The sequence below is a fragment of the Chiloscyllium plagiosum genome, chromosome 17 (genome assembly GCF_004010195.1).
Source record: "Chiloscyllium plagiosum isolate BGI_BamShark_2017 chromosome 17, ASM401019v2, whole genome shotgun sequence".
Lineage (NCBI taxonomy): Eukaryota > Metazoa > Chordata > Chondrichthyes > Orectolobiformes > Hemiscylliidae > Chiloscyllium > Chiloscyllium plagiosum.
In genome coordinates, this window is record NC_057726.1 from 15311758 (window position 1) to 15339256 (window position 27499).

The following is a 27499-nucleotide window of genomic DNA, read 5'->3' on the forward strand; positions in this document are numbered from 1 at the left end:
CGTTAGGGGGGGGGGGGGGGGAGGGGGGGGGGGGGGGGAATAATGGGTGCAGGTTTTGCACTTCTTGCTGTGGTGGGGAAGGTGCCGGGAAGGGAGGGTGGGTTGGTGGGTAGTGTGGACCTGACAAGGGAGTCGCGGAGGGACTGGTCTCTCCAAAACACAGATAGAGGTGAGAGGGAAATATATCTCTGATGCTGGGGTCTGTTTGTATGTGGCAGAAATGGTGGAAGATCATGCAATGTGTCTGGAGGTTGGTGGGTTGGAAGCTGAGGACTGGGGGTAGGGGGAGGTCCTGTCCTTGTTGCGATTGGAGGGGATAGTTCAAGGGTGGAGGTGTGGGAAGTGGAGGAGATGAGCTGGAGGGCATCGTCGACCAAATAGGAGGGGAAATTGGGGTCCTTAAAGAAGGAGGTCATCTGGAATGTTCTGTGGTGGAATTGATCCTTCCAGGAGCAGATGAGGTGGAGGAATTGGGAATAAGGGATAGCGATTTTGCAGGAAGAAGTGTGGGAGGAGGTGTAGTCCAATTTTGATCTGTAGGATTTGGAAGGATTGTGCACAGGGACCGGATGTCCATGGTGAAGATAAGGCGTTAGGTGCCGGGCAAACGAAAGTCATGGAGGAGGTGGAGGGTGTTGATGGTGTCCCGAACGTAGATGGGGAGTTCCTGGACTAAGGCAGACAGGACATTGTCAAGGCATGCAGAGATAAATCCCTGAACTAAGGGGGACACAAACCTGACTGCCCCAGTCGAGCTATTGCCTCAGCCTGCTCCTGCCCCACCAAATCCTTCTACTGGCATCTCGACTGTGACCTCACCAAACCAAACCATCATCTCCTACACCACACACAGCCTCATCATCTCAGGGGATCTCCCATCCACAGCCTCCAACCTCATTGTTCGGAAACCCTGCACCACTCGGTTCAACCTCATACCCAAAATTCACAAACTGACTGCCTGGTCGACCTATTGTCTCAGCCTGCTCCTGTCCCACCAAACTTATCTCTGCATACCTTGACACCGTTCTGACCCCTTAGTCCTGGAACTCCCCACCTATGTTCGGGACACCACCCATGCCCTCCACCTCCTCCACGACTTTCGTTTCCCCGGCCCCCTAAGCCTTGTCTTTACCATGGACATCCAGTCCCTGTACACATCTGTCCGCCTTGAAGAAGGACTCCAGGTCCTCCGTTTCTTCCTCTCATGCCAATCCAACCAGTACCCTTCCATCGTCATCTCATTCAACTGGCTGAACTGGTCCTCACCCTCAACAATTTCTCCTTCCAATCCTCCCAGACCAAAGGGGTAGTGATCGGCATCTGCATGGGCCCCAGCTATGGCTGCCTCTTCGTTGGGTATGTGGAACAGTCCATCATCCGAAGTTACACCGACACCTTTCACCACCTTTACCTCCGCTACATTGATGACTGTATCGGTGCTACCTTGTGCTCCCACAAGGAGGTTGAACAGTTCATCAACTTCACAAACACCTTCCACCCTGACCGCAAGTTCATTGGGACCATCTCAGACACCTCTCTCCTCTTCCTGGACCTTTCCATTTCCGGTGACCCACTGAACACGGACATCTATGACAGACCCACTGACTTCCGCAGCTACCTGGACTACACCTCCTGCCACCCTGACTTCTGTAAAAACGCTATCCCTTATTCCCAATTCCTCCGCCTCCACCATATCTGCTCCCAGGAGGAGCAATTCTACTCCAGAACATCCCAGATGGCCTTCTATTTCATTGACCGCAACTTCCCCTACCATGTGGTCAACAATGCCCTCCAGCACATCTCCTTCACTTTCCACACCTCCGCTCATGAACCCCACCCCTCCAATCACAACAAGGACAGAACCTCCGGTCCTCACCTTTTATCCTACCAACCTCCAGATACATCCTCCACCATTTCCGCCACTTACAAACAGACCCCACCACCAGAGATATATTTCCCTCCTATCCCTATCTGCATTTCAGAGAGACCATTCCCTCCGTGACTTCCTTTTCAGGTCCACGTCCCTCACCAACCCACCCTCCACTCCTGGCATCTTCCCCTGCCATTGCAAGAAGTGCAAAACCTGCGTCCGTACCTCAGTCCCCCTCACCTCTGTGCAAGGCCCCAAAGGATCCTTCCACATCCGATAGAAATTTACCTGCACTTCCATACACATCATCTACTGTGTCCGTTGCAACCGATCTGCCTACTTGCAGATTGTTTCAGAGAACATCTCTGGGACATCCGCACCAACCAACTCCACTGCCTTGTGTCTGAACATTTCAACTCCCCCTCCTACTCCATCAAGGACATACAGGTCCTAGGCCTCCTCCACCGGCAAACCCTCACTACCCGACACCTGGAGGAAGAGCACCTCATTTTCCGGCTTGGGACCGTCCCAAGCATCAGTGTGGATTTTACCAGTTTCCTCATTTCCCCTTCCTCCATCTTATCCCAGTCCCAACCTTTCAAATTGACGCCGCCCTCTTGAACTGTCCTACCTGTCCACCTTCCTTTCCACCTGTCTGCTCCACCGTCCTCTCTGACCTATCACCTTCTCCCCCACCTTCATCTACCTATTGTACACTCAGCTACCTTCCCCCCAGCCCCAACCTCCTCCCATTTATCTCTCAGCCCCCTTGACCCACTAGCCTCATTCCTGATGAAGGGCTTATGCCCAAAACGTTGATTCTCCTGTTCCTCAAACGCTGTCTGCCCTGCAGGGCTTTTCCAGCATCACACTCTTTGACTAAGCTGTGGTCACTAGTCCCAGTCTGGGAATTAAGTACAAATGAATTAAGGCTGACACTCCGATGAAGCATTGGAGGTGCTGTCTTCCAGATAAACTGAGGCCTTAGTTGTCATTTTAGGCCGTTGTGAAACATGTCATAGCAATAAAACAAGTGAGTTATCCCTGGTCCTGATTAATATTTGTCCCTCAATCACTCACATTGGTGTCTGTGGGAGCTTGCTATGCACTGATTGCCTGCTTCGGCTCTTCCATGGCACTTATTAAGTGGAGCATAGTGCTTACCTTGACCTAGAGTCATAGAGCTGTACAGCATCGAAACATACCCTTCAATCCAAGCTGTCCATGCTGACCAGATATCCAAATCGACTTCCATTTGCCAGCATTTGCTCCATAAGCCCTTCCTATGTACTTCTCTTGATGCCTTTTAAATGTTGTAATTTGTACAACAAATTTGTACAGCCACTTCCACTTTCTCTGGCAGTTCATGCTGTTGAACAGCTGTTCTAATGTTACTTGATTCTGTAAGATAATAATCCTTTGAAGAGCGTTGGGACATTGTTGATGTGCTAAAGATGCCACAGAAATGTCAGTTGTAGTTTTGCTGTACGTGCACAATGGCCACTGATGGATCAAGGAGAATCTAGTCACCGTCTGTTTAATGTGCGTCATTTATACCAGCCTCTTATTGTTTTCTGGAATCAACCCACTCAGAGTAGTTATCACATGCATTCCTGAGAAGGTGGGACTAAAATCTAGGCCTCCTGTCTCAGAGGTGGGGACACCACCACTGTGTCACTTTCTCCTATCAGAATAATAATCAGACTGGAGTTTGTTTAGCTTCTGAGCTCAGATAAGATTGGGCATTTTCAGACTATTACAGCTGTAGTTTAGAAAAACTTACATTCTAGAACCTGTTTCGAGATGTTATGACAGAAGTCTGGAGCTGATGTGATTTGAGCTTAGGCCTCCTGGTTAAGAGGTAGTGATTGTACCACTATGCCATAAGAGACTTTATGCCAGGGTCTTAGTTTAAGCACAATCACTTTAACTCATTAAGAGTGCAATGAGGAAGTGAGAGCCTTCCAGATGTTAGTCATCAGTTGGCCACTTGAGAACCTATGGGATCCAGGTCAATTTTCCAAATTGAATCCGGAATTGGCTTAGTGGTAGGAAGCAGAAGGCGATGGTCAAAGGGGGTTTTCATTACTGGAAGCCCTCTGGCATACTACAGCGTTCAGTGCAGAGCCCCTTGCTTTTACTGTGTACAATAATCATCTAGAGATGAATGCAGGAGGGATGAACAGTAACTGTGCAGATGACATGAAATTGGTGGGGCAATAAATAGTGAAGAGGAAAGCCTTAGGCCACAGGATGATATAGGCGGGCTGGTCAGGTAGGCTGAACAATTGCAAATGGAATTTAATCCTGAAAAGTGTGAGGTGATGCAGTTTGCAAAGACTGAAAAAGCATTGAATACTTGGACTGTAAGGTGTACAGAGGATCGGGGGATGCCCATGAATCCTTGAAGGCAGCAGGACAGGTAGATAAGATGGTTAAGAAGGCATATGGGTTTCTTGCCTTTATTAGTGAAGACATTGAATACAAGACTCAAGTAGGTTAATACAGAGCTGTATATAGTGTTTGTTAGGCCACAGCAGTGGTTCTTGGTGGAATTCTGGTTGCCATACATTAGGTAAGATGAGATTGCACTAGAGAGAGTGTAGAACAGATTCACCAGGAGGTTGCTTGCGCTGGAAGGATTCAACAATGAAGAGAGACTAGAGAGGCTGGGACTGTTTCCAAAAAGCAGAAAAAGCTGAAGTGGGATCTGAGTGAAGTGTACAAAATTATGTGAGGCATAGACAGGATAGTGGGGCAGTGGTATTGTCCCTACCCCTAGGTCGAGAGGCCTGGGTTCAAGTCCCATCTGTTCTAGAGGTGTGTAATAACATCTGTGAACAGGTTGATTTGAAAAATAGGGTAAATGGTGAGAAATCTTTCCTCTTGGTAAAGTGAGCAAAAACCGGGGACATAGTTTTACGGTAAGGAGTAGGAGTTTTCAAAGGATTTGAGGATATGGTTTTTCACCCAACATTAATGGATATCTGGAACTTACTGCTTAAAAGGTGATAGAAACCCTCAAGGCATTTGAAAAATATTTAGATGAACACTTGAGATAGTAGAGCACATAAGGCTATGCCTCAGGTGATGGAAAATGGGGTCAGAATAGATGGATGAGTGATGACCAGCGCAGGTGCAATGGCCTTCTTCAGTGCTGTAAAAACTCTATGACTCTTCATTAGACATAATAAAGTAGCTGAATGGAACCTGCACTAAATGGACCTGTGCTACTTCAGGCCCAGTCAGTACTGTGAAAGACAACCTGAAATGTTAACAAAATTATGAACTACATTATCTAATGCAGTGATTTCCAAAGCTTTACCCACCATGGCCCTATTTTGAGGCTTGAATATAGTAGCAATCCCTAAGTGAGATCTGTGAGAGTTGTGGAGGGGAGGGGGTGGTCTGGGGATGTAGGAAGGGGGAGAGATGGAGAGACCTGCAAGAGTGGAGATGGGGAGAGGGGAGAGATCTTTAGGTGAAGTTTGGCTACCAGAAAGAGAGAGGGTTGCTGTGAGAACACGTGCCTGTGAGACAGGGGCACAACTAGCTGGTGATCTATCAGAGGCCATTGGTGCAGTAGACCTCATAAAACATCAGCTTGTAACTCAGCTCGAGGTCCTGACTTGCCATCTACGGAAATCCTGATCTACTGGCAATGATGAACTGTTGTGGTGGGAGAGTCTGTTGTTTTATGTACTGAAGTTGACTGAAGTCTGACAAAATTGTTATGAGATCACAGAAAGCAGACAGGAAATTTGCTCGCCATGTAAAACCACTGAGGATCTTTGATGAGGTATTTCGGGTGACAACAAATTTTACTGAATTTGTGAATGGAGGTTTAAGTTTAAGATCATCACCAAAACGTTGAAAGGAAAGATGGAGGCCAGGGTTTTCTGTTCCCCAAAGGAGCAAGAAATTCCTGGACACCAACCTGTGTGACTTGCTGTTGAACTCCCATCCATCTGTAATAAACTGGAAAAGCAGTTGATTGTGCATATCAACCTCTGACATGCCTGGTACTATAATTTAATTCTAAAATGGAATTGTTACTTGGCATGCTGAAGGTTAGTAGGACATGGAATGACTTAGCTGAAATAGTAATGGAAGCATTCTGTCTTTTAATGGGAGGTGGAAAACAATTCAGAAGGCAGTGAGTAGGGAAATGAAATTAAGCGGTTAAGATCTAGTACAGTTCATAATACATCCTGTGTGTTTAAATTCGTTGATTCATGATCAAACAAATGTACAGGTTTCCAAAATGTAAATTGCTTCTTGTGATCAGAGTATAGAAAACTGAATGACAGGTTTGAGAAATAAATGTAACATTTCACCAAGAGTCCATTTACAATAAATATACAAACCTTGAAACCAGGCTGGTTTGGCCCTCTCAATCTAAAGTCAAAACATTTTTGTTTACTATTGCAAATTGTTTAGATTTAAATGTTCAATCAGATATCGTACAAAGTTTGATTACTATACATTAACTAACTGGTTAAGTTATTGTAACTGTCAGCAAATTAAACCAGAAAATTCACAATGTTAGTTCACTGACTTGCGTGAGCATATTTTTAACAAAAGAAAACTGTTAATATCAGCACGTGATCATAGATTAAGGATTTGCTCTCAATTTAATGAATTTCACTTGAATCAAAATTTTGAGACAGCTCTGATAAAATGTCATCAACTTGAATTATCTGCTTCTTTATCTCTGTCTACAGATGCAAGACTTGCTGAATATTTCTAGTCTTTCTGTTTTTATTTCATTTTCTGCGTAGGATATTATACATTCTTACGGGATTGCACAGATTTTTCATTTAAGCTATTGGAGATATATTTGAACAGTAATTTTTCTATGGTGTAGAACACTTGGTTTTGAATGTGTTTAGTGTGCTATTCACAGCAAGTTGCACAGAATAGTAATTTAGTGATCGTTTAATCTGTTTTATTTCTGCAAGGTTAATAATATTGGCCCATTTAAAAATAATACCCATGTTTCTAGCCCAATTCCTTTAGTCCTACTGGCCTTCAAGAGAAATGAAGAAGTGGACAGAATTAGGCCCCTCAGATTTGGAAATAGTTTCTTTGAGGAAGCTTTGGTTTGTTGCACTGTGTAACTGAGATTGGATTTCTGAGGGAAATAATTCTGTGACTAAAATGACCTATTTAGATCTTTAATCATCAACAAATGCCGTTTGGATGGTGGGAATTTTGACCCTGTCCACTCAAGGAGAGAAACCCTTGAATAAAACAGGGGCACCTTGATGTGATAGAGTGATTGTTCAGTGGCACTGATTGAAATAACTCTACAGAGGCCAGTATCCCATCACCAAGTCATCCTTTTTTTATGTGTGTACAGTATTTGACACTGGTCTGGTTCCCTCAGAGCCAGCTCTCAGAATGGACAGGATGTCTGAAGCTCCTATTATTTTCTGTCAGCCAAGGCTGCCTGATTAGGGCTGTTAACCTGGTCCATTCAAGGAACTCATATTCTATGAGATTCATATGGCTGACCTTGATACAGTCACTATATTGTTCCCTGACTAAGTCCAGGGGACGTTTGCTTGTTCTTTTTCTTGTAGCTTCTCCTAGGGCATTTACCCACCAGGTCCGGTTCCTCTGGCAGCCTCAGACACGAGTGGCGTGTATCGGCCCATAGCCTACCTCTTGCGCCTGGAGTATCTCGCCAGAAACTCATCCATTTCCCCAAGCGGTGAAGGCATTGAGGCTGCAACATCTGACATGTTCATCTCAGACTCCAAGGCTTCTTCAACGCGAGACAGAGGAGGCGAACCACAGGTTCCAACTGCTTTTCTGGCTGTTCTATATGTTTTGCTCCTGCCCCACTCGTGAGTTTGCAGCTTTCATGTGATCCAAGTATTTGTTCAGGACTGCCTCAGGTACCCAAGCTTTGTACTTCACAGAACCTGACCTCACGTCAACCCTGCCTCTTACCCATGCAGGGCCACTCCCGTGGTTTCAGCACCCAACTTCATACTCTAAAGTAAACCATCTCTCTCGCTTGGAGGAGTCTTGTGTCCGATGTTGGCTTTCCTGATGCAGTTTCAGCTGTTCCCTCCAGGTCTGGGAATTACCCTGGTATGGAGTCTTCTCCCCATTAGGCACTCTGGTGCAGTTATCCCTGTAGTTGCACGAAGGATCGGTCCTTTAATCAAATAGGAACACGACAGTTTGGTATCTAACGAAGCTGTACACTGTTTCTTTAAGCCTGCCTTCAAAGTTTGGACTGCTCTTTTTGCCAGGCCATTGGACATTGGATGGTGTAGACCTATCTTTATATGCTGAATGCCATTCGACTTTAGGAAATACATGAATTCCTTGCTGGTAAATCGTGGCCCGTTGTCTGTGAATAACACTTCCAGGAGCCCACGTATTGAAAAAGACACTTACTGCTTTGCTATCATCATTTCCTGTGTTTGACAAACGATCTTTATGCATGTCCAACCACTTTGAGTGGGCGTCCACAAACACTAAGAACATTGAGCCCATGAAAGGACACACACAGTCAATGTGTAACTGAGTCCAGGGTTTACTCGGCCATTCCCATGAATGTTAGGGAGCTACCGGCAGTAAGTTTTGTCCTTGTTGGCACTCTGGGCCCTGCCCCACCAATGCAGCTATGTCTGTGTCCAATCCTGGCCACCAGACATAACTTCTCACCAACACCTTCATTTTGGAAACTCAATGACCCTGGTGGAGTTCAGCCAGTATCTGGCCTGGGCTGGTCACTCTTGCTCCCCATAATAAATCTCATCTTCTACAGTGATCTAGTCTCACTGGACCCATAAAGGTTTCAGTTCTGGATGTGATGCCCCATGTTCAGCTTTGTGAAGGATAGCACCATCCCCCAACTACCGCCAGCTTTGCAGATAAGTCCTCTGTGTGAGGGATTGTGTATTTATCCAGTGGTTTACCGTTTATTTAAAATCCCCACAAAAGTGAACCAACCTGTTGAGTTTTACAATTGGTATGACCAATGATGCCCATTCTGCAAACTGTACTGGTTTGATGATTCCTTCACTTTCCAGCCTTCTGATTTCTGCTGCTACTTTTTCCCATAAGGCAATGTCACGGAATGGGCCTTGCAGAATCATGGAATTGCTTCCTGGTCACCATGCAAGGTGGCCTTGGCTCCTTTGATAGTCCCTAGACCTTCCTGAAAAACCTGCGTGTATTTAAGTAGAACTTCACTTAGGCAGCCATTTTCTAATTGGAAAATGTTGAGCCAATCAAGGTGAATCTTTTTCAACCAATTTCATCCCATCAGGCTTGGGCCCGAGCCTTTTACTACAATCAGTGGTAACTGAACCAGCTGCTTCTCTTATGAGACTGGAACCGAAGTAGTACACTTACTCTGTAAAGGTTTCCCACCATAGGTTCTCAGTCTGGCTGAGGTCTTATGCAAACATAAGGGTTAGAGTCCAGAGTGAACTTTTAATTGACTGGTTTTACAATCACTGATACAGCCATGCTGATAACCAGGTGACCATTTAACCAGATGTTTATTTTGATTGATTCTGTTTTGGAAGTTGCTAAGCAATTTAACTGTTCCAAACCAGATGTAGGTATGTTTTCTAGTGTGTGGAGTCTCCTGGATACTGGCCTACACAATTCAGGCCTAGTGGGACTCTTCTGTATTGAATTCACATACCGGTAGCAATTAGAATGGCTTGCTGGCCCAGATCCTGAAGAAAATGGTAACTGCTTGGCTGAGGCTTGGCTTTGTTCTGGGGTTTTGCTGTGGGCTGACCTAGAATCCCTCTTAGCAGGATATGTCCTGAGTGAAGCTGTGCAATTGTCTTTACATAAGTGCTGTGTCCCAAGCTCAGTCAGCCTGGCAAGGGCGTCCACTTCTACATACCGTGTAACATTATGCTCCACCTGCTGCATTTTCTAATGACAGAGCCAGTTATAGTGCTGTTGGACTTAAGCTAGTATGTGCTTTTGCATGGTCACATCATTAATTTCACTCGTTGCCGCTGAAGTAACTCCACAGAGGACAATATCCCATCACCAAGTCACCCTTTATTTATATGTGTAAGGTGCTTGACTCGGATCCAGCTCTCTCAGAGTGAACTTTCTTGTTTATACCTGTCAGCCAGGGCTCCCTGCTTGGACCAGATTAACAGCCCAATCATATTCTATGAAATCCACCTGGTTGCCCACATTACAATCACTCCAATTTGTTTGTCAAATGTTTAGTTAAGGCAGGTATTCCTGATGAAGGGCTTTTGCCTGAAACATTGATTTTACTGCTCCTCAGATGCTGCCTGAACTGCTGTGCTTTTCCAGCACCACTCTATTCCAGAATCTGGTTTCCAGCATCTGCAGTCATTGTTTTTACCTAATCGTTTAGTTAATACAGTGGCTACTTCAGCACAGTCACTAAACCCGCTTGTCAAAGGCTAATGGGACATTTGTGCTGTGCATTGAGAGTAATGGTAATCATTTGGGATACTGAAAGGAACAGTTCAGCCTACAACAACTCTACTGTGTTGCAATCATTTTCTCTGTTTGTCTGTTCATTTTGCACTTAATAAATCTATTTGGCAAAATGCAGAACAAAGCACTGTGTAACCAGGTCTGTCGCAGTCTGAAGATGAGAGTATCACTCAATGGTACCTAACACAACCAGGTGCTGAATTATAACAATGAGTGTTTTCTGTCTTCATAACCTTGAACACAGAAGCACTTTGAGATGTTTCACTAAGTTAATGGCACTATGTGAATGAAAGTTGTCTTTATGGCAAATTGTTTAGAAATAGGGAAAATAAGACCATTTTCTGAGCATTTGCCCAAAGTAGTCCTCCCAAAATGAAAACCTAAGCAAGTCAGAGTTAACATCTGCAAAATAATAAGCATGAATAAATTTTCTTGCAAAATGTGTTGTAATATAATAGAAATATAAATATAAATTGAAATAGAGTAAATAGAATAACTGGTTATGATATAGCATTCAAATTTTAATGTACCTTGTAAAACAAAACACCACATTAAAAATAAATGAACAAGAGTTTTATATTTCCAGGCTGACACAGGAAAATCCATCATGTATTCTTCAATTTGGTTTTTAGGTCATTTGATAAAATGCCTCAGTTGATAAAATGTCTCAGACGACTTGAAAGCTCAAGCAATTAGGATGAAAATCAGATCCATTAGGTGCTTTACAATTGGGTTTGGAGCTTCTAAAATTGGCGAGGGAATAATGAGCCAGATCTCCTCTTCTGCCTGCAGCTGGACATGTACCAGTGCTAGAAGTGAAAATTACTACAAAGGTGATATATAGGAGGTGTTGGAACTCTGAAATAAAACACCATCGTCAGTGAAAGATACCCTTGCTGCTGAAATTGGAGTGTCAGACTAAATGATACACTGAGATATCTGATTTCAGTTAATATAGCAATGGGCAGTATGAAGAAAACCAATTTCAGTGCCCCCTGGGGCAGGAAGTAGAAATAAACAGAATGATCAGTGACCTTCAGAGCAAAGTGCTTGTGGGTGAGTACATAGCAGGTTAGACACATACAATATTTAGCTGTGTACAATATTTAGCTGTGAAAGTCAAACTGATATTTTTAAGCAACCTGTTCAGGAATGTTATTGCACTCCTCTGGAGCAGGTAGGACTTGAATCTGGGCTTTTTGATGCAGAGGTACAGACACCACCACTGCACCATGCACTGGAGCCCTTGTCAAAGTCAAATAGGCTTCTGCTAATTTAGAGCTTAAAAATGTGTTGCTGGAAAAGTGCAGCAGGTCAGGCAGCATCAAAGGAGGAGAGTCGACATTTCGAGCATAAGCCCTTCTTCAGGAATGAGGAGGGTGTGCCAAGCAGGCTAAGATAAAAGGTAGGGAGGAGGGACTTGGGGGAGGGGCGTTGGGAATGCGATAGTTGGAAGGAGGTTAAGGTGAGGGTAAATTCTGCTAATTTAGAGACAGGAATAGTTGAGAACATTCTAAATGTACTGTGGGATTGTGGTTCACTGGGTCAAAGAAGAATATGCCTGCCTTTGACCTGGAACATTCCAGGTTTAAGTCCTTCTCCAACACAAAAATTGAAGAATGATGCTCTGCTGTGGTGTTTTGGGTGTACTGTGTTGTCAGCAGTGCTGTCGATAGGGTGAAATTACAATTTGCCCTCATGGTTTGATGGGAGAGATCCCATAGTGCTATTCTATTTACATATACAGTTTGTAGTTGGAGACCAAGTGTACCATGCCAAAGTTTGCAGATGACACTAAAATATGCAGAAGACATTGAAAATCTGCAGAGGGATATAGATAGGTTAAATGAGTGGGCAAGGGTCTGGCAAATGGAGTACAATTTTGGTAAATATGAGGTCATAGTTTTGGTAGGAATAGCAGCAAAATGGACTATTGTTTATATAATAAAATATTGTAGCAATATACTGTGTAGAGAGACCTGGGTGCCCTTGTGCACGAATCACGGAATGTTGGTTTGCAAGCGGAGCCGATAATTAAGAAGGCTATGGGAATATTGTCCTTCATTGTTTGGGGGATGGAGTTTAAAAACATAGAGGTTATGTTGCACCTGTGTAGGGTGCTGGTGAGGCTACACCAAGAGTTCTGCTTACAATTTTGGTCTCCTTACCTGAAAAAGGATGTCCCGGCACCAGAGGGGTGCAGAGGAGATATACTAGGTTGATTCCAGAATTGAGAAGATTGATTTATAAGGAGAGATTGAGTAGACTGGGATCATACTCATTAGAATTCAGAGTAATGAGGGGGATCATATGCAAACATATAAAGTTATGAAGGGAAGAGATAAGATAGAAGCAGGAAGGTGTTTCCCCTGGTGGATGAAACTAGAACTAGGGGGCAGTGCTCAAAATAAGGGGAAGCAGATTTAGGACTAAGTTGAGGAGGAACTTCTTCACCCAAAAGATTGTGAATCTGTGGAAGTCCCTGCCCCGTGAAGCAGTTGAGGCTTCCTCGTTGGATATTTTTAAGGCAAAGATAAAGAGATAAGATAGAAGCAGGGAGGTGTTTCCCCTGGTGGATGAAACTAGAACTAGGGGGCAGTGCTCAAAATAAGGGGAAGCAGATTTAGGACTAAGTTGAGGAGGAACTTCTTCACCCAAAAGATTGTGAATCTGTGGAAGTCCCTGCCCCGTGAAGCAGTTGAGGCTTCCTCGTTGGATGTTTTTAAGGCAAAGATAGAAAGAGTTTTGAACAGTAAAGAACTTAAGGGTTATTGTGAGCAGAGCGATAAGTGTAAATGAGTCCATGAAAGATCAGCCATGATCTTATTGAATAGCGAAGCAGGCTCCAGGCCCCAGATGGCCTACTCCTATTCCTAGTTCTTATGTTCTCTGAAGAGCAAGGTAATTATTTCTGGTGCTCTGACCAATAGTTATCCCTTACAAAGGCAGTTAATCTGGGTATAATCATATTGCTGAATGTCAGCTGAGCAAATTGTCTGCCATGAGTCCTGCGGAGGCCAGCAATCTGATGTAAAAACAGAAGGTAATACAGAAACTCAGCAGGTCTGGCTGCATCTGAGAAACAGAGTTAAAATTTCAAGTCCAGTATAAATCTTCTTTCTAATTTTTTTCAAAATTAATTGTTTGTCCAGTGGTTGTGAAACACACTAAGTAAGCATAAGTCTGTTATTTGTTATTTCTTGAATAAAATGAAGCAATAGCGCAAATGGTGCATGGCCCTTTAAAATATTGACCACAAGCTTGCAAATTTCTTGAATAAATAGGGGAAGTGAGCTGAGCAAGTAAGTTTACTGATAGAAGGAGAATTTGGAAAACATACATCTACAAAATATTAGCTTTTGCTATCTGCTGTAATTCACTCTGCCTTTGCATTTTAAAATTTATTGTTCGGTGATATTATGTCAGTTTCCCCAGCTGCATCAGACAATCAATGGTAAGTTAGATTAAAGGAGAGGTTCTGGAAACATATACTTCTGAAAATAATTGATTGGAGTTTTTTTCCGTTGTGGTTGCCCAACCAATTTTTTGCAATGGGAATTGATTTGTAATCAAAATGATAAGTCTGCTTATTTGAAGAAGGTCTTATTTGTTACAGAGAGAATGCAACAGAGGTTTACCTTGGATGGTGATATTGTACTGTGAGGAAATATTGAGGAGACTGGGCCCCCACAAAATTCGAGAGTTCAGAAAGATGTGAGGTGATCTCATTGAAAGTAAAAAGAAATTCTCAGACGAGGAAGAATATTTCCCCTTGGTGAGGGGCTAAAAAGCAGAGGATGCAATCTCAGACAAAAAAGGGTAGCCCATTTCAGAGTGGAATGAGGAGAAATTTCCTGTGAATCTTCAGAATTCTTTCCTCGGGGGACTGTGAAGACTCAATCACTCAGTGTCAAAAATAACATGAGTCCCAACACTGATCAATGCGGAACACCACTGACCCTGGATCTCCAATTGGAAATACACCTTTCCACCGCTACTGTGTTTTCTATGCCAAGCCAATTCTGTATTGGTCTTACCAGCTCGCAATGGATTCCATTTGACTTTACCTTCTGTATCAGCCTGCCATGAGGGACATTGTCAAAAGCCTAGCTAAAGTCTATGTACACTGCATCCACCACCCTGCCCTCATCAACCATCTTTGTCACTTGCTCAAAAAACTCAATCAAGTTTGTGAGACATGACCATCCTGCATAAAGCCATACTGTCTATTGCTAGTAAGTCCATATTTTTCCAAATGTTAATAAATCCCACCCTAAGAATCTTCTCCTATAATTTCCCATCCACTGATATGAGGCTCACCAGCTTGTAATTTCCCAAATTACCTCAGTTGCCCTTCTTAAACAAAGGAACAACATCGGCTATTCTCCAGACCCTGGCCCTCCCCTGTGACTAAAGAGGATACAAAGATTTTGTACAAGGCCCCAACAATTTCTTCCCTCATCTCCCTTAGTATTCTGGGATAGATCCCATCAAATCCTGTGGAGATGTCCACCTTAATGCTTTTCAAAGTTAAAAATCACACAACACCAGGTTATAGTCCAACAGGTTTAATTGGAAGCACATTAGCTTTCGGAGCGACGCTCCTTCATCAGGTGACTATGGAAGCTAGTGTGCTTCCAATTAAACCTGTTGGACTATAACCTGGTGTTGTGTGATTTTTAACTTTGTACACCCCAGTCCCACACCGGCATCTCCAAATCATTAATGCTTTTCAAAACACCTAACACCTCCTCCTGTTTTATATTGGCATGCCCTAGAATAGCAATGTAACCCTCCTCCCCTCCCCCGACACGCACCCTCCACCATGTCTTTCTGTTTTGTGGATGCTGATGAGAAGTATTCATTAAGTACCACCCCCACTTCCCCTGGTTCCACACATAAATTCTCTTCTTTGTCCTTGAGTGGACCTACACTTTTCCTAATTGTCCTCTCCTTATGTATGTAAAAAAATGTTTTGGGATTTTTATAATCCTGTTTCCCAAAGACATTTCATGGCCTCTTTTAGCCTTCCATCCCCCTTTTTAAAGTTCTTTCCTGTTTTCTTTACGTTCTTTGAGGACTCTGTTTGTTTTCAGTTTCCCGAACTTTATGTATGCCTCCTTTTTCTTTTTGACTAAGCTTATAATTTCTCTTGTCATCCAAGGTTTCTGAATCTTGCCATTCTTATCCTTCATTTTCACAGGAACATGTTGGTCCTGAGCTCTAATCATTTGGCTCTTAAAAGATTCCCACATTACAGATGTGGATTTGACCGCAAACAGCTGCCCCCCCCCAGTCTACATTTCCAGTTCCTATCTAATATTGTCATAGTTAACCTTCCCCCACTTTAGTATTTTCGCCTGAGGACTACTCTTATTCTTGTCCATAAGTAACTTAAAACGTATGGAATTATGATTACTGTTCCCAAAATGCTTCCCCACTGAAACTCTGATCATCTCATTCCCCAATATAAGGTCTAGTATGGCCTCTTCTGGTTCTGAGGAAGGGTCACTAGACCCAGAATGTTAACTTTGATTTCTCTTCACATTTGCTGTCAGACCTGCTGAGCTTTTCCAGCAACTTCTGTTTTTGTTTCTAATTTACAACATCCGCAGATCTGAGTTCTGCCCATGTGGTCTCGCAGGATGAGTCCTCCAAGGTGTCCTCCCTCCATACAGCTGTGGTATTCCCCCATCTCTTTCATATCCCTCTCCATCTCACCTGAAACACTTGCATCCCAGAATGTTAAGCTGCCAGTCTTATTCCGCTCTCAACCTAGTCCCTGTAATAGCTACAACATGATGGTTACGTGCACTAATCCACACTCGTAAGTTCATCTGTTACACTCCTCACATTGGAACAAATGCACTTCAGACAGGCTATCCCACTGTGTTCAGTAACCCTTCCATGTCTGTTCTTCCTCTTAGCCTGACTGACCTTAGTCCCTAACTCTTCCTTGGTCACTTCAGTTGCTGACCTCCTGCTTTGGTTCCCACTCGCTGGCTACACTGCATTCAGGTTTACCCAGCTCTCGTCCCTATGAGTGTGGCCTGGGCTGTGGCTTGTATTCCTGAAGTCTGGACAGAACAAAAGAAATAAAGCACAGCTTTGCCCTGATATAAATGGAGCTTTTTAATCATGATTTGGATTTCCTCCGAAGCCCATTTCCTGTACCTAACTCGTCCGAAGAAGGGATTAGATACCTGCAAGGCTAATCGTGTGCCCTCCCTTTGGCAATTTTTAATCTGGGTTGACTGGAGGGCAGCTATGGATTTTGCATCCAGGGTTTCTCAGTAAATTAGAATGGCCAAAAAGCTTTTCAATATCAGTAAAATTGGAGAGTCCAAGAATGCCTGATTCTGACAGACATCATTTGTGATGGAAACATGATCCCATATGGCTCATCATTGATTTAATTCATTGATAACATGTTTTCACTTCACTTCTAGGCCTCCGATGTGCCTGTAAAGATGATTATACAATGGTGGATACGGGATCCCCCAAAATACGATGTGACCCCTGCACTGGAAAGGTAATAAATGACAACTCCCTGCTCAGTAATCGATGTTTCATCAAGTGTTTTAGTTGAAAAGTCGAGGCATTTGCAGTACAGTTGTGTGATAATCTAACTGGACACAATACAACACTGTAAACATTAGGTTAATGTCGGAGCACAAATAGACCATTCAATCCATGAGCCTGCCCCACCATTCAATGAGTTCGTGGCTAATTTTATAATCCTCAACCCCATTTTCCTGCATTTTGCCCGTCATCATTGATTTCCTTACTGATCAAAATTCGATCTATCTTAGCCCTGAATCTACGTAATGACCCAGCCTCAGCAGTTGTCTGCAGTGAACAATCCCACAGATTCTGAGAGAAGAAATTCCTCCTCAACTCTGTCTAAAATGGGTGACTTCTTTGTTCTGACATAATGCCCTCCGGTCCTAGACTCTCCCACAGGGAGAAGCAACCTTTCTGCAGTTAATTCCCCCAAAGTGTTTTACAAACAGCTGAAGACTCAGCTAACCATGTTATTCAGTTGTGCTTTTAGCCACTGGGTAACATGGCAAAGGATTGAAATTTTGGAATGGAAACTGTTTACAGTGCAATGAGGAAAGAGTCAAGAACTGGGATAGCTCAAGCAAAGAGCTGACATGAACATGTAAGACGTAGAGGTTTCTTTCCGAGCTGTCTCAGTCTCTGATCTTATGTTTGGATGAATATTTCTTTTGCCAGCCAGTTTTCCCTCCCAGTGGGACTGACATTTTTCTGCAGTTTGATTGTGTGCCATGCTGACTCCTTCTCCTCCCAGTGCCTCCTTATCTGAGTGGCCATTGTTCATGACCTTGTTTGAGTTTAGACAGTGTGCGTGGGCAGGTACCAACACAATATGGTGGTAGTGACGTTCCAGTCAGGGTCTGTTCAGTTCTTGTGCAAAATCTAATCAAGTATGTCCTAGGAGGAGCAGTCACTAGATGGCAACCAAGACTGTTAACTCTTAGGTGTCTGGTGGCTCATTTTGTCCTTGTTGGGACATCAATAGATTGGACAAAGGAAGTAGAGAAGTTAATTTAAGCAAAACTAAATGTTTTGCCTAATTTACTGCTTTCTGTTGACTGTTTCTTGTCTTCCACCCCCCCATACTAGCGGTCTATCTTCTCTGTGTGGAGAGTCCTTCCCATTAGATTCGTGACTGAACAGCAACTGCCCATCTGCTAATAAGACAAATGCTGCCAGTTTTATTCCTGCTTATAAAATGATGCACTGTGTCGGTCATCTCAATCGCAGTGTTGGCCATGAGAATCACATCTCATAGACGAAGAGCCCGTCCATTTCCAAGATTTCAACTGAACAGTAAAATGCATGACAATTATAAATGATATACAGATGATTAAAACTGCTTTTATGATACTTTACCAACTGTGTAGAATCAAGTTGTGTCAGTTGACAAGAAGCACTGTTTGACGTGTATGGACTGCCAGCTTTGTCCAGATGAAGAACATATCCGAGGTATGTTTTTGTTTTTCTTTGTTACCTTCTGGAGTGTCTGCATCCATAGGCCTGACCTTTGACGACAGTGGAGAGGTTTGCTAAGCAATATCCTGGCAAAAATAGTACCAAGCCTCCCATTCTAGAATTTCTGCCCCCAAATCCTTTGCATTGGGATGTATGCTGCAGTTCTTTAGAGAAGTATGGCACCCTGTTAGGAGAGGTGTCCTTTTAGTTAAGTCCCGAGACACCTTTTGGAAAGGTAATATGCCCTTTGGGAGCAGTCGGGTGTGCTGTGGGTTTGTTAAAAGTTGACAGGAATGTGCGTTAATAATGAAGTGTCAAATTCTCAAGACTTTAATTCCTAGCCTTTAAATGTAAAATTTCTTGTAATCTTTTTAAAAAAAATCAGTCATCACTATTCTACTGTGCCTGTTGACATAAGTCAGACCATTATTGTTATAGAACTTGTGCTGTATTCATAAGATAAAGGAGCAACATTAGGCCATTTGGTCCAGAGTTTACTCTGCCATTCAATCATGGCTGATATGTTTCTCAGCTCCATTCTCCTGCCATCATCATGTGACCCTTGATCCCTTCACTAATCAAGAACCTATCTATCTCTGTGTTAATTACATTCAGTGACTAAAAATGGAATAATGTAGGATAGATGGACTTCAGGTTAGTTCCACAGGTCAGTACAACATCGAGGGCTGAAGAGCTTGTACTGCGCTGTAATGTTCTATGTCCTGTGACTTGGCCTCCCCAGCCTTCTGTGGCAATGAGTTCTACAGGTTAACCACCCTGACTGATTTCACATCCAGTCCAAGTTTGCAGTTTTGTGAACAATTCCAAATGGTGTGAAGTCTTTGTGGGACTATGAATACAAATATGTGTTTACATGAGGGATAAAGACGTTGAAGAAAGTTAAGTGTGACTAATGGGTTTTTATCATTTCAAGTCTTTTCAAATACAGTAGTGAATTACACTTAGAACTTGATTTTGTTTAATCTCAGCCTGGGTCCTGGGGTCTGCTGATGGTAGGTATTAGGTGAGTTGGCATGGAGAGTGTCAGGGCAATGGTAGTGGATGAGGAAGCATGGATTGGTGTGAATTGACAGTATTTTGCCACGGGTGTTTTAAAGGGCTATAGGGATGTGAGTACACAGGCATAAGATTGGAATGGAAGTTATGAGGGACACTTGGGGGTTGGAGGCCATGAGGTGGCATGGATTGGAATAGATGATTCACAGGAGTGTGAAGTGTGAGGATGTTTTTGGTTCTATTGTTTTCTCACCTGGTAAGGCTAGCTCAGCACAGTGATGGGGAGGTGGCAGTGTGGCCAGGTGTAGGGTGGGCTGACAGGCAGGAATTCTATTGACATGTGCCTCCTAGAGTCTCCTGACTCTGGAGTGAAAATCCAGGCCATTATTTCCAAGAGCATTTAGAATTAGACCGGAGCACAAAAGTTAAGAGAGAAACATTTACAATTTTCGTTTATGTTTGAAATTCTCATACTGATGGGGTGAGAAAAATGCTTACATTCAGGAATTCTGTGCAATTTGGAATTGTAAAGAATGTACAGTGTTTTCTTTTTACAGTGGAAGACTTCTCCAATAACACAGCAAGCTGTGATACCTGTCCCAAAAATACGACACCAAATGCTTTGGGAAATATGTAAGTGTCTCACCCTCAATGTTTGTTCATGTCAGAACTTGTCCCTAAACATGACCAAGCTGTTGACGATGTTCTTAGCTTCTTCTTAAAGTTTATCGTTTTGTAATATTTTCTCCCCTTTACTTCCTTTCCACATACCCCACTTCCCCCAACAAAATGTTGACTCTGTCTGTTGTATGGTCCCATATACTTTGGCTCACGTCCTGTATTTCCCCAGTGTGGCTCAACTGCATAAGAGTCAGTAAATATTGAGTAATGTTTGTGTTATACTAGTGTGAAGCTGTTGGTTACAGACATGGACTTTTCAGTCAGGAATGACTAGTTAAAGCAGACCAACAACACTTACTGAATCTGCGAGCTTAAGACCAGGGGGTGCTGATTGTGTGCAATGGTTCAGTTGGAAACCCTCTTGCTGTTGAGTCACATCCCACTGCAGGACCCTGGGGACAAAATCAAGGCCGATGGTGTAGGACTGAGGGAGTGCTGCACTGTAAAGGTCACATCTTTCAGATAATCTGTTAAACTGAGTGCCTTCATCGGTGAACACAGTGTATTCTACGATGCTGTATTGAAAAAAGAGCCATGGAGTTTTCATGAGTGATCCAACCAGTATTTCTTTCTGAATGGTGGTGTTTGTGTGTGCTGCACTTTGTATGTTACAGCACTTCAAAAGGACCTTTTATGTTCATTCCCATGACATGAGCGTCACTGGCTGGCCAGTATTTATTGTCTATTCCTAGTTGCCCTTGAGAAGGTGCTTTCTTAACCCACTGTAGTCCATTTGGTGAGACAGAACAACAGTGTGCCTTTAGGGAGGGAATTCCAGGAACTTCATCCAGTGACAGTGAAGGAATGGCGATATATTTCCAAGCCATGATGGTGAGCTGTTTGGAAGGGAACTTGCAGGTGGTGGTATTCCCATGAATCTGCTGCAGATATCATTTTAGCTGGAAGTGGTCGTGGATTTAGAAGATTTTGTCGAAGGATCTTTAGTGAATTTCTGCAGCGCACCTTGTGGATAGATATACACTGCTGCTGCTGAGTGTTGGTGGTGAATGGAGTGGATGCTTGTGGATGTGGTGCCAGTCAAGTGGGCTGCTTTGTGCTGGATGGTGTCAAGTCAAGAGTGTGGTACTGGAAAAGCACAGCAGGTCAGGCAGTGTCCGAGGAGCAGGAGAATTGACGTTTCGGGCAAAAGCCCTTCAGTGCCCGAAACATCAATTCTCCTGTTCCTCGGATGCTGCCTAACCTGCTGTGCTTTTCCAGCATCACACTCTCGACTCTAATCTCCAACATCTGCAGTCTTCACTTTCGCCTGGATGGTGTCAAGGGCTATTGCCTGGCAATTGTGCTATACCTATGTTACTTGCCACTTGTCAACCCAAAGCTGAGTATTGTCCCGGCCTTGCTACACTTGGACCTGCTTCATATCTGAGAAACTTATCAGCTTCAGTGCACTATGAAACATTCTATTGGTCACAAAAGGTGGAATGTAAAACAAGTATTCTTTTTAGATTAACGTTAGCAAAGGAATCGTCTGACATTTGAAAAAGACAATAGTGTGAGACCTTCGTTTTGAACATTGAGATGTTTGAACAAGTTAATGAACTATCCTGAGTGCTCCCTGTGCACTGCATTCCTCTATTCTTAGTTCAACTCCATGCAGGGTACAAATCTGGGATATTCTGGGTCTGTAGCTTACTAGGCACTATATATTGTTGCTAATGCTAATGTTGGTCACTATTTTAGTCGTATCTTGTCAGTTGGGAAATCTGATGTGGATAATTCTATTTTTGATTAATAACAGTAAGAAGAGGGAGACAGATACTTGAATGGGCCAACAAATGTGCACCCTTTATCTTTTTTTGGTAAATTGCAAAACAAGTGTGTGAATGTTTTGGTCAGAATGGGTGCTTTGTTTCCTTGGAGCAAATGAGGTCTGCAGATGCTGGAGAGTCAGAGTTGAAAAGTATGGCGCTGGAAAAGCACAGCAGGTCAGGCAGCATCCAGGGAGCAGGCATAAACCCGAAACATTGATTTTCCTGCTCCTCGATGCTGCCTGACCTGCTGTGCTTTTCCAGCGCCACGCTTTTCCAGCGCCACGCTTTTCCAGCGCCACACTTTTCCACTCTGCTTTGTTTCCTTGTTTACTCAATGGTGGTAGATATTTTGTTAGGTAAGTGTATGCAAATTACATTATGTCTTTTGCATTTACCGAATGGGTGTTTTTGAAATGAAAATTCATGCATGGGCCTAAAATGGTATTGCCAATAGCCACATTTATGACTAGTCAGCAATCTCTATAGGGCAGGACTGGCAAGCTTGGTGATTAAACATGGAGAATTGCCAAAATTATGGATCTGGGTGGAGTTTGATTATCACAAGAAGTTGCCAAATACCAAACACGATGAAGCCACCAGGAGAAAATTGCAGAAATACTGAAAAGTCTTGGAACAGGGTAAGGCTACAATTATTTGAGAGGCAGCCAAACTATGCCAAGCCTACTTCATCAAACGAGAAAGATGAAAAATAGTTTGTTGGGATGTTAAGGAGTGGAAATGGATTCTTCTCCGTGTCTAGTTATATGGAAAAGCAAATTGTCTTATCGTTTTGTGTGTCTTGTTTGTTAGCTGTACTAATAATAGACTCTGGATTAGTTCCAGTTTTATGCATTTCATTTTATTTCTCTGCTAGGTGCACACGCTGTCACGAAACTTTCATTCAGGCAAATGGTGGTTGTACCTGTCCTTCTTCCCTCTCAGTAAGTGATTTACTGTTGGCTGGAATCAACAGAGCACCTGTGTAAAACCAGTATTACACACATAGGGTGAACATACATATTACCCAAAATATACCTGCATTTCACAAAGCAGATTCTGTCCAGTATGAGGCAATACCAAAAACATGGAAATTTCAGCATTTCCTCACCAGAACAAAGCAGACTATCCGATAAAAAGTGTACAAAAGGCATGAAAGAGCACTATCGAGGATATGGAAGCTTGTCATTTCCAGTACTGAAGGGTCTCAAGCTGCAAGAATAAATGGAAGATTTAGTGCAGAGAGGGAATTTATATCCTGTTCTTTGAAGACGTGGGATTTTGTTTGTGTTGGAAGTTGAGCCACAAGCAATGTCAAGATTTAACATTTAGGATTAAGCTGAGGATGAATGATGGGTTGATAAAGCTATTAAGAAAAGTTGCCTTGCAGGGAAGTTAAATGCTGATGTGGGGCTAGCTTTTACACCAAGGCAGACTCCCGGAAATTTCGAGGCTGAGTTCACCTCCTCTTGGCCAGCCTCCCCACTTCAACTTTTCAGTTGATGGCCCTTTAATTCTTAATGGGTAAGAGGTGGGACTTCTGTTGCCCCGCTTCCTAGAGCAGCCAGCCAATCGGGACGCTGGTGGCTCTGCACACTGGTACCTCAAGTTATGGTGGGCCCATTCAGCAATAGATCCAGGGCCATCTGAGATTATTCTGGGACTAGAATAACAGTGAAGTAGGGGAGGGGGTTTCTGGGCATATCATGCTGGGCAAAGATAGAGGGAAAGGATGGATGTAGGGAGGCAAAGTTATGGGAAAGGGTCCTCAGATTCACACAAGGACTTGGGATTAAGTCTGACAGGTTAACGCACTGGGGACAGGCTAGTCTGAGATAATTGGTAGTGAGATGAGGCCCCTAACTTTTGCCAACTTTGGATTGCATTGGGCAGACAATACAGCTAGTTCTGAAGAAGGATCATTGGATTCAAAACATTGTTTCTGCTTTCTCTCCACAGATGCTGCCAGACTGCTGAATTATTTTCCAGCAGTTTTCTGTTTTTGAATGAAAAAGAATGAACTACTAGATAATAAGATTGGAAATGTTTCATTACAAACATTGAATAAGGATGCAAATTCACTTTATCCCTGAACAAATTGGCCCCCCGACATCTCTGTACCAAGTTCACAAGAACAATTCGAAAATGAGATCACACCATGTCTCCCCATCCTTGATACATGAACTGCAGAACATATATTAACCTTAAAGTTATACATTGTTCCTGATTAGATAATCTTGCTCACACTTGTTTTGTTTGTGTGGTGACTGAAATAACAAGGTATAATCAATGTTACTGAACTCCAAAGTAATGTGCACCTAAAATCGCAATCTTTGAATGGTCAGATTTACATGATGATAAGTTTGTTATTTTGTCATACTCTGTAATTAATTTCTGACTTTCCTTTCAGAAAGGAGGCCTCTGTTTTAAAAACACTGAATTGCCAGTAAGCATTTACTTATTTTTTTAAACATAGAACAACTGGGGTCAAAACGGCACCCAAACATTAGATTCTGAATCTCTGTTTTGTGTTTAATTTATAAGCAAAATCATTTGACACTCAATATATAACTATGAATGGTCAGTCTTTGTATACAGATCAACAAATCTTTGGTCATTACAGACGTGAGGTTGTTGGGGGGGAGGAAGGGTGGGAAAGTGGATCTGAGCCAGTTGATCAACCATGACCTTATTGACTATAAGACCATAAGACATAGGAGTGGAAGTAACGCCATTCAGCCCATCGAGTCCACTCCGCCATTTAATCATGGCTGATGGGCATTTCAACTCCACTTACCCGCATTCTCCCCGTAGCCCTTAATTCCTTGTGACATCAAGAATTTATCAATCTCTTCCTTGAAGACATTTAGCGTCCCGGCCTCCATTGCACTCCGCGGCAATGAATTCCACAGGCCCACCACTCTCTGGCTGAAGAAATGTCTCCGCATTTCTGTTCTGAATTGACCCCCTCTAATTTTAAGGCTGTGCCCACGGGTCCTAGTCTCAACGCCTAACGGAAACAATTTCTTAGCGTCCACCCTTTCCACCCTTGAATAGCAAACCAGACTCAAGAGATGTGATGGTTTAGACTTGTTCTCATAACCTTATCTGAAATGAATACTTTTGGATTTGGCTGATGGTTTGAGCATCCTGTGCTTCCATTATGAGAGCGATGGCCTCTCTCTCTCTCTCTCTCTCTCTTTCTCTCTCTTTGTCTCTCTCTGTCTGTCTATGCCCCTTGTGTCTGTGGCGTTTCTGTTATTGCCAATATTCAAAGGCATTTTCTGGTCAATGATTTTCTTATGAGACCTGGCTCCTTGACATTCCAATGGAAGTCTGTAGTTAACAGTGGCCAGTGGTGGCTTGAATTCACTTCACTCTTTTCCTCAGCTCTCAGCTAGAAGATTCATTGATACAACACCTACTGGCCTCCACTCCTTGACTAGGAAAATTGTGAGGGTAGTGGAGCCTCAATTGACATCACAATCTGAGCTTTTGAAACAAGAATGGATGACTGTCAACAATGTTCAGTTTTCAAAATGAAAGTTAGAATTTTTAGTGTGGTAGATTCTGATAGTTTGGTTTGTAAATGTTTTGCTTCAATCTGAGCCAAACAGAGGAGCAGAAAGATTCGTGAAATAACTAAACTCAGAAAGGAGGGTATTCAGTGCTTCCAGTCTAAGTAAGGAAAATGCAACTAAATAAGTTAACGACACCTTTATTGAGGAGATATAGCATCATGGATATTTACAGATCAATCAATATCCAGCTTGCATCGCCTTCCTGTCCAGAAACATCAGGAGGTTAATGAACAGGTTTGGTTTTGCACCCTCCATGAAATTTAATCCTCAATATCTTGCAGCTCTTTACTAACTCTTGTTAGACAGAGAGAACCCATGGCACTGGGTGGAAATGGGAATCAAACATGTTTGAGATCCCCCTCAACCCCCACACTGGCACAGCCCCCGACCCCACATTGTCTCTGGGCTCAGGTGACTAATATCGCAGTTAAAGTAGCTGAGTACAGCACCGGCTAGCACAAGGCAAGTGCTAGCCTACTGTACCCAGAGTTGAACAGGGCGGGGGGATTAAAGCCAACTTGTGAACTACTGCTTCTTGTGTAAGATTAATTTTTGGTAATATTTTGTTTCAGTCTCAAATAGGAAGCGTGCCAGATTCTATTTGGTATGAAACACATCTTCAAGCAAGTTATCTGGCATGCTCGGTAAGTTGTAGCTTTCAAATCACAAATGACCTGACGTGTTTGAGTTCTTATTCTTTGACAGAATACGGGCTTTGCCCTTGTAGATTATTCCTAATTGCACTAATGCTGCTGGTGAACTGCCATCATAGACCATTGCAGTCCATGTTGTGTAGTACTGGATGTGGGAAGGGTTTTCCTCAGGCCTTTGAGATTGTTCAAAATTGTTTAAAAGAATCCAAAAAAACAAAAAACAGTCCTCATCCCTCATACCCTTACCTCCTGCACAAACACTCACCCACGTTATCCCTCATACCCACCTATGCCAACCTTTGTTCTCTCTACCCACCTTCACAACCCATTATAGCAGCTATGCTAACCTAATGCCAACTCACAACTCATGCCCCATGTTCTTATATGTCCCACACCTTTTGCACTTGCATTTTGCTTAATATCTACCTTAGACAAGATGGCAGGATGCAGACTGTGATTAAATAAACTTTGTAAATGTCTATTAATGAAATCACTGTTTTAAAAAGAAATACCCTTATTGATAGAAAAAGAAACATTTGCTACATTTAACTTCCTTTAATCCTTCATATAAAAACACTTATATTTACTGTCCAAAGTGAAAGGTTTCTAAGCATTTGGAGCTGTGCTGACAAACGCTCCACTGTGATAATGATAGGTTGTGATATCAGTTATGCAATGTAAATCCCATAATTCCCTCAGGCTCATGTCAACAAGCAGTGTGAAACAGCAAGCTCTGATTTTAGTTTCAGAATGCAGACAGATTTTTTTTAAAGCTGAGACATTTCATTTCCTTGACAACTTGGCAGTTTCAAAGAATGAGCTTGATAATTCCCTTGAAAGCTTAACATTCCATATATCCTTCCTGATATGTCTAAAGGATACTTGCTGCATTTTAGATATCCCACCAATGAAATCGAACTCAAGGCAGCTACAATTTTATATGTGCAGCTTTCTCCATCAACCACAGCTATACAAAGTGTAACCTGCCTGCTCTCTCCTGCCCCACACTGTGTCTTCACAAAATTTCAGTCCAACATGTTTTAATTAGGAATAAATTTTTCAAGATGTTTTCTCAGAGTGAGCGAGGATTGATTCAATAAATACGATCTGCAACAGATGATACGAAGAGAGGATAAACATTATGACCAATCAGGGAATGAATTTAAGGCTGAACACTCTGTACGTTTCTTAGAACATAGAACAGTACAACACAGAACAGGCCCTTCAGCCCACGATGTTGTGCCGACCACTGATCCTCATGTATGCACCCTCAAATTTCTGTGACCACCATATGCATGTCCAGTAGTCTCTTAAATATCCCCAATGACCTCGCTTCCACAACTGCTGCTGGCAATGCATTCCATGCTCTCACAACTCTCTGTGTAAAGAACCCGCCTCTGACATCCCCTCTATACTTTCCTCCAACCAGCTTAAAACTATGAC

The 27499-nt window shown here is 43.0% G+C and overlaps 1 protein-coding gene across 2 annotated transcripts in view; it reads left to right on the forward strand.

The window, feature by feature from the left end:
- Positions 1-27499, forward strand: part of LOC122558236 (meckelin-like) — a 125202-nt gene that overhangs the window by 1341 nt on the left and 96362 nt on the right. For both annotated transcript variants that reach the window (XM_043706587.1, XM_043706586.1), the window contains exons 2-7: positions 16786-16868; positions 18268-18349; positions 19930-20005; positions 22700-22766; positions 24233-24268; positions 25976-26047. In XM_043706587.1, coding sequence (XP_043562522.1) covers positions 16818-16868; positions 18268-18349; positions 19930-20005; positions 22700-22766; positions 24233-24268; positions 25976-26047 — 384 coding nt within the window. In that variant the 5' untranslated portion in view covers positions 16786-16817. The remainder of the gene's footprint in view (positions 1-16785; positions 16869-18267; positions 18350-19929; positions 20006-22699; positions 22767-24232; positions 24269-25975; positions 26048-27499) is intronic.